Source organism: Strix aluco, chromosome 25 (assembly GCF_031877795.1).
Source record: "Strix aluco isolate bStrAlu1 chromosome 25, bStrAlu1.hap1, whole genome shotgun sequence".
In the NCBI taxonomy this organism is placed as follows: domain Eukaryota; kingdom Metazoa; phylum Chordata; class Aves; order Strigiformes; family Strigidae; genus Strix; species Strix aluco.
Genome location: NC_133955.1, coordinates 4,872,382 through 4,888,408, shown reverse-complemented (window position 1 = coordinate 4,888,408; position 16,027 = coordinate 4,872,382). Strand labels below are relative to the sequence as shown.

General features: G+C 59.0%; 1 protein-coding gene across 1 annotated transcript in view; it reads left to right on the top strand.

Annotated features, from left to right (window-relative positions):
* Positions 1–4,692: 4,692 nt before the first annotated feature.
* Positions 4,693–16,027, top strand: part of ITPR3 (inositol 1,4,5-trisphosphate receptor type 3) — a 43,258-nt gene continuing 31,923 nt past the window's right edge. The window contains exons 1-2 of the mRNA XM_074850549.1: positions 4,693–5,100; positions 12,897–12,967. Of these exons, the coding sequence (XP_074706650.1) occupies positions 5,012–5,100; positions 12,897–12,967 (160 nt within the window). The 5' untranslated portion in view covers positions 4,693–5,011. The remainder of the gene's footprint in view (positions 5,101–12,896; positions 12,968–16,027) is intronic.

Sequence of the window (16,027 nt, the reverse complement as noted above, 5' to 3'; positions counted from 1 at the left end):
TGCACGGAGCTGAGCCACCGGGGCATTGGCTGTATTTTTAAATCCAAGTACAAAGTGTCTTCGACGTGAGCGTCGCTTAACCCTTCTCGGGGAAGGAGGGAGGGTGGGAGGGAGCAGGGGGGGTCCTTCCCCTCTTCTCTGCTCCTGCTGCTCACCCTGCCCATCCTCGGGGTGGGATGCACCCACTCACAGACTTGGAGGTGTGGGCAGGAGGGTGGGCAAGGAGCATGCATGGGATTGGGGGAATTGCTTTATTTTGCCCTATTTTCCTGTGGCGTTCTCCTCTCTGTCTTGCCAGCGTGAGACCAATGTGTGAGCATCCTCCCGTGCACGGTGAGGGTCAGTCCGAGCAGGGCCATGTGTGCATCAGCATTGTCTCCTTCCCAGGCCATCTCCTGCCACCCTTGCGGGGATGGAGGTTCAGGTTCTCCGAGGTAACCCGGAGCCTCAATACCTTTGAGGATGTGGGCCAAAGTCATCCAGTCTGAGAGCTATTTTGGGGGAGCGTGGCTGCTCCCGTGAGATCTTTCACACAGCCACAGTCGGAGACGGCCAGGCGCGAGCGGAGGCACAGATGGGCCAGGCAGGAGGGAACTGGCCCTCGTCTCTGCCGGTTAATGAAGTCACCCGAGGGGGTTTCAGCCCTGCCCTGGCAGACCTTGGGCTGCCTTTCAAATGGCTGCTGGGGGGGGGAGGTTTGGGGTTTGGATTTACAGCTCAAACAAAGCAGGTTTGGGGTTTAACCCTCATCACTGCAGATGCTCTTAGCCTCTTCTGCACCAAAGGAGAAATTTTTTTCAGTGGTACTTACTCTGGGCTCTGAAATCCTCACCCAAAAGGAGAAACAAGGTTGAAACACCCCCTTTTTTTGATAGCTGTAGCCTGGAGTCAGTCCTAGCCCAGCTTTGCTGCTCTCTGTGTGGTGGGAGGATGGTGCAGCAGCATGAAAGGGGCCATACAGAGCCCAGCCAGCCTTTGTGTTTCACCCGTAGGCAGCAGCAGGGTCAGGGCGCAGCCAGAGCCAGCAAGACGAGGGGGCAAACTCGCCTCCTGGATGAAGAATCCCCCTCTTATGCACATCTGTCAGCAGAGCCTGCCTGCTCCCCACTCGGCTCACGCACAAGGGACTGAGTGTCTCCCTTCCTCCTCCTCAAACAAAGGAAGCTACAGTTATTTTTCATTTTCTTCTTCCAAGTGGCTTCACCCTTGAATTCCTGGCCTTGATTTGGGTTGCCCGAGGAGGCCCATGCAAAAGCCAGATGGGGACCTGACAGGGTGCTGGGATGCTGCTTGGGTACCACTAACCCATCTGCCTCCCCAGCCAGTATCCCGTCTTGCCATCCTCTCCATTAGCTTTATATTTGCTCCCAAAGCATCTGGACAAATTCAAGCTCCAGGTGGGCTCCTGTCCAGCCCTGGGGGGCTACAATTGCAGCTGACCTGTCAGAGGGTTGTGGCATGGTTGGGAAGCTGACACCATCCCACACTGGGGAGTGCTCACTGCCGAGGGCCATCGTGGGAAGGGAGCTTCCCCCAAAGGAGCATCTTGTGGACAGGGCTGGGGGGCTTGGGGGAGGGAGATGGCCCCACAGTTTGAGCAGTCGCCTGCAAAGGAGCAATTTCAGCATGCAAAAGGAATGTGGCTCTGTCCCCGCCAGAGATGGAGACCATGCCTCAGGGATGGGGATGACTGCCGCTGGACTGACTCACCAGCAGCCTCTCCACAGCCGCTTCCTCTCTGGGAGGCAGAAACTCCCACTTTTTATTTATCATGTGGCTTAAAGTAGGGGGTAAGGAAGGAAATGCTCTTATTTTTAACTCCTCTATCTCCCCAGGGCCTGGGGGAGCGAGGGCTGGCACAGTGAGGTGGCCGCCCTGCTGCACGTGCCCGTGAGCATCCCCGTGGCCAGGGTCACTCACTCACCTGAGGGCTGCAGACTGTAGCTCCCCGCAGTCTTCTGGGATCTGAGTCCGTGCACAAAATGTCCCTTCAGGTTGGGAACAGCCCAGAGACCCCGTGCAGAGCGGGAACACGCAGGGTGGGCAGCGTGACGGCTCAGCATGGTCATAGCTACAGTGAGGGCAGCTGAGAGGCACTGAGCCACAGGAGAAATGCGCTTTTTTTTTTTCTCCTAGAAGCCACCTGTCCGTGCTGCTGCCTGTGTGTTGGCAAACCTCGGGAGGCAGATGCTGGGGGTCCCTATTTGCGCCCACCACAGGGACAGAGCTGTCATGTGCCAGCCACTTGGCCAGGGACCTGCACGTTGCCCTCCCAGGGCTGGAGGACGGGGAGGGTTTCATCCATCCCAGCTCCATCCAGGGAGGATTTTGAGACATAGTGTCACCATCCTCAGGGTGCAGGGTAGGCAGGGGTGCACCCCTGATTGGGTTCCCCATCCTCGACTGAGCTGAGCTGGGAGGTTCAGCCCTGAGCACGGGCTGGATGTGGTGCCTACCACCACGGCGTGGGGACAGGGCTGCCTCCTGCCGTGAGATGGGAAGGAGACTTCAAGAGGCTTTGTCTTGCTGCTCCCCATTCTCCTGGGTGGGAGAAACCAGGCCAGATGCCTGTTTGTTTAGTGCAATGAGGTTTTTTGCACTTCCAGATAATTTTTATTGCTTGGCACTCTGCAAACACAAGCCATCCCTGGTGTCAAGAGAGGACAGGTACACGGGGAGCCCAGTTTGGGTCAGGCTGGGAGAGATGGTGGTGTCCGGCCCAGCCGTGCCCAGCAAGGCTGCTGGAACCAGTATGGGCCCTGGCATGGGCACGCCATGGTGCCCCTCGGCTGAGATGCCCCTTGGGCCTTTGATCAATGCGGCTGATCCGTGCGCAAAGTTTTGGTCTTTGTTTCTTTGGGGGCTTTCTTTGAGCTCCTGTTGTGAAACCTTCATTTGCTTTTAACAGCAGCAAGTTTTTTTTCTTATGATCTTCTCTTTTCCCCCCTCTGTTGCCCTGAGATAAAGGCTTCTAAATTTGTCCTGTGCTGAAAACGCAGCTAACCCTGATGGACCTGAATTCGCATCTCCCCCGGAGGAATTGCACTAATTTTTTTCCCTTTGTTCTGCCAGGGGACCTGTCCGTTTCCTAGTGGAAAAAAAAAATTCACTATTTAGGGCAAGGTTTATATTCCTGAAACCTGTGTGTTTGTTTGCGAGAAAAGAGGACAGGAGGGAAATAAATGAGAAAAGCATCATGCCTTTTTTTTTTTTTTTTCCGATATTGTTTTTACAGCAGGCAAGTTTTAATTAAAGTGAGGAACTAGGGCACTTGTGCTGTCCAGAAGATGCTCTGAGGATGTGGTCCTTTTCCACCAGTGTTATATTGGGAGCCCAGAGCTGCTCGCCCAGCCCTGCGGTGTTGGGATGCCTGGGGAAAGGCTCCTTATGGACTGCAGGGGCTGGGTGGGCTTTGAAGGGGTGGGGGGGACGCAAACCTTCTTGCTCCCCGCAGTGATGGGTGCTGGGTGAACCCCGGGGCACTGTCAGGTTGGACGGGGCTGGGGACACCCTGGCTTAGGGGTGCTGGGGGAAAGCTCGTGCATGGAACAAGGGGAGGGTTTGGGCAGTGGTGTGAGGACAGGAGGGGGACAGGGGTGGCAAGAGGTGAAGCTGGTGTGAACTGGACCGGCTTGGGAGCGGCGAGCTGGCAGGAGGCAGCTGGGCTTCAGGAAGCCTCAAGTGCTCGCCTGGGGCAGAAAAATCCAGCGAGAGCCGCCTTGTCCTCACCTGGGGCTTTCCCTGCTCTGGGTGGTGCAGGATCCCTGTGCTCCCTGCGGGCTGGGGCACGCGCTGGCCGAGGGGCAGCTTTTGGGGTGTCGGAGCGGGGACAGGGCCCGAGAGCTGCAGCTGCCAGTGTCTGGTCCCGCTGCAAAATGAGGAGGGGGCTGAAGCGACCGGCGAGAGCAGGGCCTGGGGTGGCAGGAGAGGGGCTGTGTGGGACAGGGGCTGGGGGCCTCAGTTTCCCTCTGCCACGCGTGGGGGGGTGCAGGGGGCTGGGGGGGGGGGGGGGGGAGGGCAGGGGTAGGTGCATCCCAACTGCTCTGGCCACTCACTTTTGCTGATGGATGCAGCGTGTGGCTGGGCTCGCTGTGCCCAGCGTCCTGCACCGGGGTGGGGAGGGCACCCCAGGACCCCCATCGATCCCAGGGGAGGGCACCCCAGGACCCCCATCACTCCCAGGGGAGGGCACCCCAGGACCCCCATCAGTCTCAGGGGAGGACACCCCAGAACCCCCATCACTCCCAGGAAAGAGCCCAGTGCCTTCCCAAGCGGTGGAGCCCCAGCTGAGGGGAGAGAGTTGTACAGACCCCAGCGGAGTAGGGGGGGTCCTCAGTCCTGGGGCGCTGGGGCTGAGCACCCCGGAAGGCCGGCTGGCCGTCGGGGGTGGTGATGGGGGGGTGACCCGGGGAGGGGGGTCCCCGTGGCTGGGTGCGCCGCCGAGTCCCGTGTCCCCAGCCACGGGCCCCGGGGGCCACTCGAGGGCACGCAGCTCCCCCACCACCCCCCGCACCCCTAAGGCGGATGGAGGGGAGGGGAGGGTGGGGCCTCTTTTTGGGCATCCCCCCCCCCCTCCCCAGGCGGCTCCGGTTCCCCTCCCAAGGCCAAAAATATTTGCATGCTTCTTCGAGCAGGACTTCCTGATCGCTCTCCATTGGCTGCAGGTAGAAAGCTGTGCAGAGACGGAGACACGGACAGCCGGACAGATCTCATGCAAACCTCTAATTGAGCTTCAGCCCCCCCCCTCCCCTTTCTCCTCCTCCTCCTCCTCCTCTTCCTCCGCCTCGCTGCACGCCCGGCTCCCCTGGCTCCCTTCCTGCACAGCACATGTAAAAGTTGTGCGGGGGCTCTCGCTGCCGTCCCGCTCCCCTTTGCTGCTCGCAGGGAGGCAGCGAGACCCGGGGCTGGGCTGACCCCCCCCGGAGCAGGGTTTCCCCCAAGCCCATGGTGGATTTCGGCACGGGAAGGTGACTCGGGGAAGAAGCGGCGCCGCGCCGGGTCGAGATCAACCATGAATGAGATGTCAAGTTTCCTGCACATCGGGGACATCGTCTCCCTGTACGCCGAGGGCTCCGTCAATGGCTTCATCAGCACTTTGGGGTGAGTGAGACGCTCCCGTGGCTGCCCGCGGCGAGCCCGGGCCCGGGGCAACTGGCCATCGGGACGGGAAGGTGGTGCTGAGCTTGAGCTCGGTGGGAAAAGGGGCTGGAAAGCTCTGGGTGCTGCAGCAAGGATGGGCACGGTGTTGGGGGGGGAGGCTGGGTGCCTCCGCACTCTCCTCCGGCTCCAGGGGCTGCCAGGGGCAGGATGTGGCCCTGGAGAGACCCTGCAGCCCACGCTCTCCATCAGCCGTGGCCAGAAACTGTTTCCCCCACCCTATTAGGGGCTGGGGGAGATAATATGGGTTTAAGCAGTGTGAGGGGTTGGTGGGGTTCGGAAGGGGATGGCTGGGGCAGCCAGGATCCTTCCTGGGGCACGGGCTGATTAAGTGCTTCCAGCCCTGTCCGGTGTGGCGGGAGGCTGCCGTCCCCTGGGACAGGCAGCGGTGGCTCTCGCTGTCCCCCCTGGGAGTCCCACACATCTGGTGGTCAGCGGGAACCACTGCAGGGTCACCAGCACGTGGGTGCCCAAGGCCACCAAGTGCTGCTTAGGGCTGGGAGGACCAGGGCACTGCCAGGTCCAGGCTGAGCCAACTCCTTGCAGCCTCCTGGACGTGTCAGCATGGGCGAGGGGATCTCGCAGCCTGACCTGGGGAGGCGAGTGGAGAGCTTGGGGACGCACCCCTTGTCCCTCCTGTTTCCGTTCAAGCCAACAGTGCTGCTGAAGCAGCGCCCGGGCAAAGAGAGGCCAAGACCTTCAGCGATGCCCTTCTCCGTCCACTGGCTTGGTCCCACCGGGAGCGTTCACCCTCCGGTGTGGGGAGAGGCTGTGTCCCCGCGGGGGTGAGGGCTCTGGCAGGGCTGCTGGATGCCCCAGGGCACAGGGGGGGTTTTTCCTTACCCCGAAGCGGGGACCCAAACCTTGCTCGCAGCCTCACGCGGGTCTGTGCCAGCGCGCCTGCCCTGTGCTGCGTGTGGGAGAGGCTGAGCTCAGCCAGGAATGCTGGCTTGGATGGGATTCCTGGGGCAGGAGCTGCCCGGCTCTATAATCTGCGATGAATGCACTTGCTCCCACATGCCTGTGTATAACTGGAGACGTACATACCTTCGCCTACACGTGTTCGTGCACCCACCGCTGGGCACGCACAGCCTCTGGGTTAATGCCCATCGAAGCCTTCCTCCAACTGGCTGCGGGATATCGCCCAGAAATGGGCTGCTGGATGCAACTGGGTGCAGACCCAAGCATAAAATCCCTCTGCGTGCAACTGTAAGGTGTTGGGCAGAAGGTCCTGCACGTGCAGGATGCAGCCTGTCTGTGCCCAACCCTCCCTGGCTGGGTGGGAGGACATCCCCACGCTCCTTTTTGGAGAGGTCTCCTTGTAGCTGGCCCGCTCTCCCCGCGCCAGAGCCGTCCCAAGGCAGGGGCTGCAGCCTCGGCAGCTCAGCACTGAGCACCCCTCCGGCCTGTCTGTGAAATGGGGTCTGGAGGAGGCTCTGCTGGGACCTGATGCTGGTTATTAGCCCACGCAGCACATCCCAGTGGCTCACCAGGAGCTGAATTAAGAGGTGTTTAGACTCTTTGGAGCTCTGGTCCTTTTGCAGCTCTGGCCCTAGGTCTCCCTTTTTGCTGGGTGCTTTCCTAGACTTAGAAGCATCTGAAAATCAGGGCTTGCTTGGAGATCCCCTTCTCCCAGGCCCCAGCGTGGCTTTTGTGGACAGCCCCGCTTTCACGGCGTTCTGCTTTCCCCAGGTTGTTTCCCGCCCTCTGAAATTGTTTTCCCTTGTGCCCTGTGACCTGGAAGACCCAACCACACCTTAAATCACTCCTGCGATAAGGGACTGGGTGACTCACTGAGAGTGCTTGGGACCTTATTTAGCTCATTTGCAAGGCAAATAGCTCTGCCAGCCCCATGCCGGGTGCTGTGTGCCCGGCTGAGCACCCTGCCGGAAACATTCCCTCCATCCTTCCTCGTAGAGGGACTGGTTTTGACCAGAGGATCGCTGGGGGTCTGCACTGGGATCCTCTGTTCATACAGGATGACACGGAGCGTGTCCAGGTGCTGGTCACAAGCGTGACGTTGAGGGATGTACCCCAGTGTGCCGGGGCTGTGACATCCCAGTGCCAGCACCTCGGCAGGGCAGTGAGCTCCTCCCGAGAGCGCTGCTGGGCTCTCCGCGGTGTCCTGGCTGATGCGGGTGTGAATGTCAACTCAACCCCAACCCGGTGGTACTTACAGGTGGGAGACACAGCACTCTGTCTGTCTGCGCCGGGGCTGCACCGCTGGTGGAGGCTCAGCGGAGTTTGGAGCCACTTGCACCAAGCTCCTCGCAGCCGTGTTTGCAAAACGCCCGGAGAAACTGAGGAAGGGGAAAGGGGGAGCACAGGGAAGGAAGTGGGGTGCACGTTGGGGATGCTTCCTCCTGCCTGGCTCCGCTGCAGCTCATGCTTTGCCTGGGGTTGACCCCAGTGCTCTGCCACTGGTGGTGTCTGGCCCAGAAGCAGCGGGACTGGGAGCTCTGCTGCACCGGTGACGATGAGAAGCCCTGCGGGGAAATGGGCCGGGAAGGGTCTCACCAGGACTGAGCCAGCCCACGGGGCACTGGCTGCTCTCACCGCCCTCAACTTCAGAGGGGCTGGGTGCCGTTGTTTGCAGGAGCGTGCCAGGCCCTTAGCAGCTCCACCATGAAAGCAGCAGCTTTCCCTTGAGCCCCAGGTGCGTGGGGGTACCCGGGGGCTGGACGGGCCACTCACACAGCACCGACTTCCCTCATCGGACAGGTGTGCCACGGCCAATGGGATGCCTTGGGAAGCAGCAAGGAAGCAGAATCAGGCCCCTTATTAACGCTGAGTCTCAATTTATTTTATTTTATTTTTTGAAGTGCGATCCTCTTTTTGTAGAGGGAGCTTGCTGAGGATGATGGAGGGAGTTGGTGGTAGAGGTGGGGGGAGCCCTGCAGCCCCCAGCTGAGTCTCCTCTGCTCCCAGTCCCCCGAATCACACTGTCAAAGGCCCTCAGGCACAAGCCCTTCCTCCCGCACACCCTCTCTGCGGTGGGTGTTTGCTCTCAAGGAGGAAAAACATCCCGCCGAAGGGTGGGGAATACTCCTATGTGCTGAAGTGCTGGGCTCGCTGGGGGAACCCTGAGCCAAAATACCCAAACTAGCTAAAATGCTAAAGCCAGCCCAAAAGGAAGAGGTTACTTAAGAAGTCCCGTGGGAAAGCAGGGCAAGAGCTGGCCGCAGCAGAGCCCTGAGGTGTTGGGGGAACCGGGCAGCCACACTGCTGGTCGCATCCCTTGGCTGTGCTGCTCGGTGCCCTGGGAGCGACATGGTCCCTTGGGGGAGATGGGGGGACGGGATGGGTGTATCGCAGATGCCAGAAGTGGTTTGTGGACATGAGAAGGTGCCCAGGAGGAGTTTGTGAGATGCAGGGACCCAGGGGTGGTGTGATCTTCCCTCTTGGCTCGATTCGAGGCTACTCCTGGCCAGGAGGTGGGGAAGGGCTCAGCGGGGCTGCCCGACTTTGCTGCCATGGCTTCACTGCTGCAAATTAAAGGTGTCCAAGGAAATGGCAGCTTGAAACAGTTTGGGACAAAAGCAGCTGTGTGGGTCAGGGATGTGGGGTTGGCGCTGAGCAGCATCTTTGCCAGGGCATGACACCCCACTGCGAGGAGGTTGAACGTGCCGCTGCTTCATTGCTTGGGGACCGTCGCTGGTGACACCTGGGAGATCTGTGCTTGGGGAGGGGGAACTTTGGGGGGTGGGGCTGGGATGGGGGGAACAGCTGCTGGTGTGGGGTGCCCTGTGGGGATCATCCAGGCAAAGCAAAGCAGTGGCCAAGCAGGGAAAGGAGCTCAGAGACCTTGATTTGGTTCCTGCTCCAGTGTGATGGATGGGGTGATGCTGTGAGCCCTGGGAGACAGTGCTGTCCCACGTGTCCCCGTCTTATCTTGTGTCCCTGATAAGCCAGCACCAATGGCCGGAGCCAGAGAGGGGTAGAACTGCCGTGCAGGTGCCTGTGCTCAGCAGAGGGATGTGCTGCCCCATCCCTGCCATCCAGGGGGGCTCCCAGGACCCGCCGAGGGCTCAGGACTGGCGCTGTGGGCTTGCAGAGGGAAAGGGCCAGTGGCAAACCTGCCTGAATGGCGGTTGGCTCTTTAAGGTGAAATAACACCTTTGATAGCTGTAATTGTGATTGCAGGTGGATTTGCAGGGTGGAGCCGTTCAGGGAAACGCAGCTGGTTAAAGGGTAACTCCAGCTCTGCCGGGTCAAGACGAACCCGTCTCTGCGGGGAGGAGAAGCACGCGAAGCCAGGAGCGGCTTCCTCCTCTCAGCACTGCGACAGCGGGGGAAAAGCTGCATTTTTGTGGCAGCCCTGCGTTCACTCACTTTATTTTTATTCCTCCCTGTGGGCTCAGTCTCCAGCCTGCACCCCAAGCCAGGGGGGCTGACCTGGCCCTATGCCCAACAGCCTGCTCTCCTCTTCCTCCTCCTCTTCCTCACCTCCAGGGGTTGGTGGGCTTTGTAGTGGGGTGCTCCTGCCTGGGTTGGGGCTCTCCCAGAGCACCCCTGGACCATGGCGTGCTGGAGCTCCCCTCAACATCGGGTGCGCCGTGGCCGGGGAAGACTCTCTCCTCTTCCTCGGCCCAGGTTCGTGTTGCAGGAGCAGGGCCTCCACGTCAGCCCCAGCTGGCCGCCGTCCCCGGGGAGGCTCGGGGTGTCCGACTGCCACGGATTGCAGTGCTGGATGAGCTGCTTTTCCCCTGACCTCCGGCGAAGGCTTTGCCTCGCACGAGGCCAAGCGCGCTGGCCCCGGGCCAGGGAATCACTTTGTGCTCAATATTTTAAAGCGCAGAGAAAGCCCCACTGGAACCACAGCGATGACTTGCACGGCTTAAAGCTAACCAGATGCTCACCCGCGCTTTGCTGGGCTGCAGGCAGCGCAGGATCCGGCCCCTCGTGCTCCCTGGGGGTAATTTGAAAAGGCAAAAGCGTGAAGTTTTCATCGGTGCATCCAGCCTGCTCTCGCTCAGGATCTTCCTCCAGGTGCTGGGACACCAACAGCCCGTTTTCTCATTAACATCTGAGACATGAGAGTTGCCCTCCGCGTGCCCGGCGTCCTCCCTGCAGCTCGGTGTGGCAGCGAGCACCCGCGTGTCCCTGCTGCTCTAATCGCAGAGGGAGCTTTGATTTGCCCCGTCCCGCTGCGGTAATGCCAGTTATTAGTGGAAGTGTGTCCTGGCGCCAGCAATCACCCAGGTGACTCATGTCCACCCTGTCAGAATCCTTTTATTTTCAGCAATTTTTAACTGAAAAATGTTAGTCCGGAGTATGAGTTTAATAAAAATAACACTTTGCATTTCTGCAGAGCGTGTAATCCTAGGATTAAAGATGCTGAAAGTGCCTTGAGATCATTAACTAATTAAGACTTCCAGCCTGGCAGGTCACTATCTCTAATCCTGCTTGGTGGAGTGGCAATGCTGGGCACGGGAAGGTGGCAGGCGAACGCTGCAGGCAGAGCGGGTGTGGGTGGGAGGCTCCGTGCTGTTTACTTCAGTGCTGAAAGTGGGCCATGCAGGTCAGGCGCTTCCTCAGAGACCCCTGGTCATGGCAGTGGAGGATTTTTATTTTTTTAAAGTGCACAGATTAATTGGGCCCGCTGCTTTTGTAGGCACTGGTGGGAGCTGGGCATGTGCCGAGGATCAGGGCTTCACTCCATGAGCCTGACCCGTGGATTGGTCAGGGCTCAGTCCTTGGTGGTCTTTGCGCCCAAACGCATTGAAAGTGTTTGTTCCTCCCTGTCCCCCATCGAAATAATAGTAATAGAAACCAAAACCGCCTACAAGTGGCACCGGATCTGGGCTGAGGCTTTGCATATCTCCTGCAAGGTGAGACGTGTGATAGAGCCCCCGTCCACAGCTGCCTCTGCTCCGCTTTGTTTTTTCCCCTCTTTACCTCCTTCCCTCCTTCCCGAGGCTCTGTGCCCCGCAGGAGTTTGGGAATGTGCCCGACTACTTCCCTGCTGTCAAGGCCCATGGGAAAGGCAAGTGTGCTTGGGCAGCCCCTGGTTGGGAGCCCAAAACCCCTTGCGCTGCTGACCGTGAGTGTTTGCAAAGCCAAGACAACCCTGTTCAGCAAACAGCTCACTGTGCGTTTACTGAAACCTCGTGGGTTTTGGTTTGGGGTTTTTTTACAGTTGTTTTTAAGCTTCTGCTGCCACCAGAAGCATTGGAGAAATTGCTTTTCTCTCTTTATTTGAAATCTAAGGTTAATGTCCCCCAACCCTGGGGAGCTTTAATGAGCGCAGGGAGCTGGTGGCTGGGGCAGGGGCAGTGCTGGGTGTGCAGAGCACCCTGCCAGCCCACGTCTCTGCTGCCAAGGACGCAGCAGCGCTGGGGTCCCCGGGGTCCCAGTCTGTCAGCGTGGAGGCCAAATTCCTCTCTGCCAAACTATTGAAAGGAATTTTCCCCTCCTCCAGAGAGCGGCTGGGCTGGGGGAAGGAGGCTGGATCTGTGAACAGGATAGCTGTCGCTTTTGCCAACATTTTGCAGCACAGCATGTCCATCTCCAGCAGTGTTTTGCCTGTTTGGTTTGTTGAGGGGGGTTGAGAGTCCCTTGAGGAGTGGAGGGAGCAGCATGGGCTCTGCTGTGCCCTTTTCTGCTGTGCCACGTGCACGGGCCTCATTTCTCCAGGCTGCGTTTTCCCTCCTGTCCTGGGGACAGAGCTGCCCCCACGATGGATGCTCCCTCCCGGGATGCATTCCTGCATCCACTCACATGCTCACCAGCTGCCTGAATTCAGCCTCCGCAGGTGGGGACATGCTTCTCACTTCCTCGCCCAGGGCAGGAGCGTAGTTTCTCTCCCTGCATCGCTTCCCAGGGACTGGGAGAAAGCGGGCGAGCGGGTACAGCCTGTCTTGCTGGAGCACCAAGTTCCCTTGAAAACCTCATGGGCCGGGCGAGCTCCGGGTGGCCCCGGCGCTGTGAGCCCCTTGGGCGATGCTCGTCCTCTCTATCCCAAAATTGGTCCTTGGTACCCAAGGCCAAGCCCGCAGGATTTTGCTCAACGCTGGGAAAACAAAGAGGTGTGCAGGGAGGAGACACACAGCCCTTTGCATCTGATGGGCAGAGCCAGCACCTCTGATCAGATAATAATTAATAACTGGTTCTGGGGGGCCTCTGCCACCTCCATCTGCAGCAGCTACACCCTCCGTGTCCAGCGGGGTGAGCTCCCAGCCGGAGAAGGAGAATGACTGAATGAAAGTTGAACTCATCACATTTTTGCCAGATTATCAGTGAAATAACACCGCAGCCAGTGCACCGTGCGAGGGGATGGGTTTGGCCCAGCCGGGAGCTGGGCAAGGCAGGGTTTGTCCCAGAAGGATGTGGGTGTCAGAGCCTCCCGCACGGGTCGCTGAGCAAAGGGCCCGGGAGCACGGCTGACACGAAGCATCACGTTTCTTCACTGCCGATTTGTATCTGTCGCCGTTTGCCCCAAGAGACTGGGATGAAAAACGCACGGGAAAGAAATGGTGGGTGGTGGTGAACAAGGGGCGACATGTTGAGAGCAAGTGCTCAAGAGTGGCTGCTTGCTCCAGCAGCGAGTGTTGTCGGGTTCAATATTTATAGAGTGCAAATGGGTGGGAAACAGAAGATGCAGCTTTTGATGTTGTCGCTTTGGGGCAGGTGCTGGTGGTGCAGCGCTGTGGTTTGTGGTGAAGCCGCTCTGCTCACTCGGGCCCCGTTGTCATCGTGCTGTTGCTGACACCCTGCTCCTGCTTTTTGTCCCCGCGCAGGCTGGTGGATGATCGGTGCGTGGTGGAGCCGGCCGCTGGCGACCTGGACAACCCACCCAAGAAGTTTCGAGGTGAGACTGGGGCCAGGCTGGGGCAGCTCCATCGCTGCTGTGAGCAGCCTTGGGGATGATGCTGGCCCTGAGCATCCGTGCCAGGGATGGGGACTGGGGTCCCAGCTATCCCAGCAAGCCTGGGGCTGGGGGGTGCTGCTTGTCCTTTGCAGAGGAGCCCCGAGGGTTCTTGGACAGCCTCCATAGCCTTGTTTCTGTGGCTTGGCCAAACTACCTACCCTCTCCTCTTTGCCTTTGGGGGTGTTTATGCATTTATTGGAATCACCTCCATGGTGGGGTGGTCCTTGGGACCCCTTATCCCAGCCCTAAGGAGCAGGGGTGGGTGGGAACCATCCTCTGCAAAGGTGGGTCCGACCATCCCAAAATGCATCCCTGGGGATACTGGCAGCTGAGTCTCTACCCACCAGGAGCTGGGGACAGACAGAGGGGTAGTTGCAACAGGAAAACTATTTCAATGCGAGCCTGTTAGCACTCGGCACTAATTACATCTGCTGTGCTTGGCTGCACCTCAGAGAGAGCTGGGGGATTAAGCCACGCATTTAGGAGTCAGGCAGGGCTTAGGGAGACACGGTAAATCCTGATCTCCCCTCACGTTTTTGGGCCGCGTTGTCTCCTCTGGTGCTCGGGCCCGTGCTTGTTATTTCCCATTTGGGCAAGGGGCAGCCCTGGGCAGGAGCGGGCAGCCACGGCCAGGTCCAGGCGGAAAAGGGGATGAGTCAGTGGAAGCTGGGGCGGCTCCTGGCCTGTGGAAACGGTCTGGAGAAGCCAGGACAGGCTGCCGGGAAAAGCAGATCGTGCCTCCTGCTTCCCTGATTTGCAAGCCCTGGGGCAAGCCGGCGAGGTGGCCTCAACCTTCTGGCTCCTGGGGAGCAAACGGTGGTGCTGGGCCCAGGGGATCACATCTCTGCCCTACATGTACCTACCTGGGAAATGCTATTTTTGTGTCTGGCTGCCCCACGTGCTCGGCACGCTGCCAAATGCAGGGGAAGGGCCGTGTCCCCACGAGCGTCCCGGTTGGATTTGAGTGCTTGGTGCATGGACCACAGAGCTGGGGATTGTACACAGAGCTGTGCTGTGCACTGAGAAATTCCCCCAAACCAGTGGTTGCGTTGTTGGATTTGGGGATGGGTTTAGGGCAGCTGGCCCTTTCATCCCAGCTACTGTAATTTCAGGCCTTCTTTTAAAAAAATCTTTTTAAATATTAGTTCCCCACTCTGCTTTGTGCCTCCACCTCAGAGTGGCTTTAACATCCCACAGCAGGGTGCCATTCAGGCACCCTTCCCCTCTGGGGACCCTTCCCCACGGGGGTCCCACCTGAGCAGCAACCTGCCTCTCCACGGGAGCTGTTGCCACTAATTTGTGCATGGGGCTGATTAACGAACCATCCAACAGCTCCCCGGAGTCCCGCAGCCCTGCACAGCACGGGAAGCTGTCCTGTTCCCAGGACTTTCACCTGGGGCTGGATGGGAAGAGCTGGAAGCAGCCACGGGGCGGCTGGTGCAAGCCTTGTCCCAGCAGCCGCACCATCTCCCTGCCTGGACATGGGTGGGCGTTGAATCTCTTTTCCAGGCGAAGGTCTGGTCTGGACTCAGCCCTGCTCCATGCAAACCCTATCAGGATATCCAGCCGCTTGTTTTAATGGCCGGAAAAGTAGCGGTCTGCCTTCTCGATAGCTATCACCGCGAGGGAGGTAAAAACAACGGGCTGCTGCTGTTTCCCTGCAGCAGCAGCAGCAAGAGGCTTAAGAGGATTTTCATGTGCTGTTGCCGTCCCCATATCCTGTGGCCAGACCCTGCCCTATCCTGCACTGCGGCGGGTCGTGCCGGGGCCCGGCTTGGCTTCCTGGTGGGGAAACAGGACCCTTCTCCTGGAGTCCAAATGGTTTTATGGAAATGCCCAAACCCACCCGGCAGCCTGTCCCTGCAGCGAGGGACTCCCGGCTTCACCGCCTGCGTCACACCGGGGCCTCGGCCCTGCGAGAGACGCTTGGCACCTCTCAGTTATTTGCTTTGCTTTGCGGTTTCTTCCCCCTCCCCAAGGCTCTTCCCAGCCCTGCGTTCAGGCACGTCAGGAAAAAAAGCAAATAAAGCGCTTCAATCCTGCGCTGTGCAGGCGCCGCGATGGCTGCGAGGCCAGCGGGCAGCGAGGCTCCCGGCCGTGCCGCTGCCCAAAAGGCCCCGCTGCGGGTTTGCGGGATGTTTTTCCTCCGTGGCCGTGCTGGGTCGTGGCAGGTTGGCCAAGCATCGCTCTGCTGGATCGCTCTCGCCGGGAAGTGCTGATGTGGGAGTTTCCCTCAGCTTCCCTCTTTTCCACCCACCATCCATCTTCAAAAAAATTATCAGTGCATAGGCCTGAGTGCCAAAATCTCCAGCTTCCAACGCAAGTTTTGCTGGAGACTTTCTGTGTGTAAACGATTCTGTGCCTCAGTTTCCCTCCTTGCAAAACAGAGCTTAGTCCTGAGATGGGGATGTCAGGCAGCCCCTCCGGGCAGGGTGTGCTTGGAGCCAGGGGTTTGATTTGCACCTATCTCATAATAGTTATGTTGTTTTTTCAACTCCCCCCCCACCTCCCCTCCAGTTTCTACTTTCTACCAGGTCATTTTGCAGCCTAATTAGCAATTTAAGGAAAACGATTTAAGGTGCTGCAGGTGGCCCAAGTGTTTCTGTAGCCCTGCTCGGAGGCAGTGGGAGAAGGCAGCCAGGCATTGCAGCAGCTACGCTCAGTCCCTGATTAAAAGCCTGGCGTCACGGCCTCCTTGGCACGGGCTATGCCATTAGCAAATAGACCTGTAAAATGAAATGTGAAACTTGGCCTCTTCCCAGCAGCCCGAGCCGGTGAGAACCGTGCTCCGCGCTTGTTTGTTCGTCACTCCCAGGTAAATAAATACGTGCTTGCCAGCGACTTGGGACCGGGGCCAGAGATGGAAGTGATTTTTTTTTTTTTTCTTTTTGTGTCTGAAGTTTCTGGGCTGCTATTTCAGGCATACTTAGGGTGATCCAGGCTGCAGGGCCCTTCCTGCCCTCGCCCTCTACAGCTTCCAGCCCTGAACGAGGGTTTGGG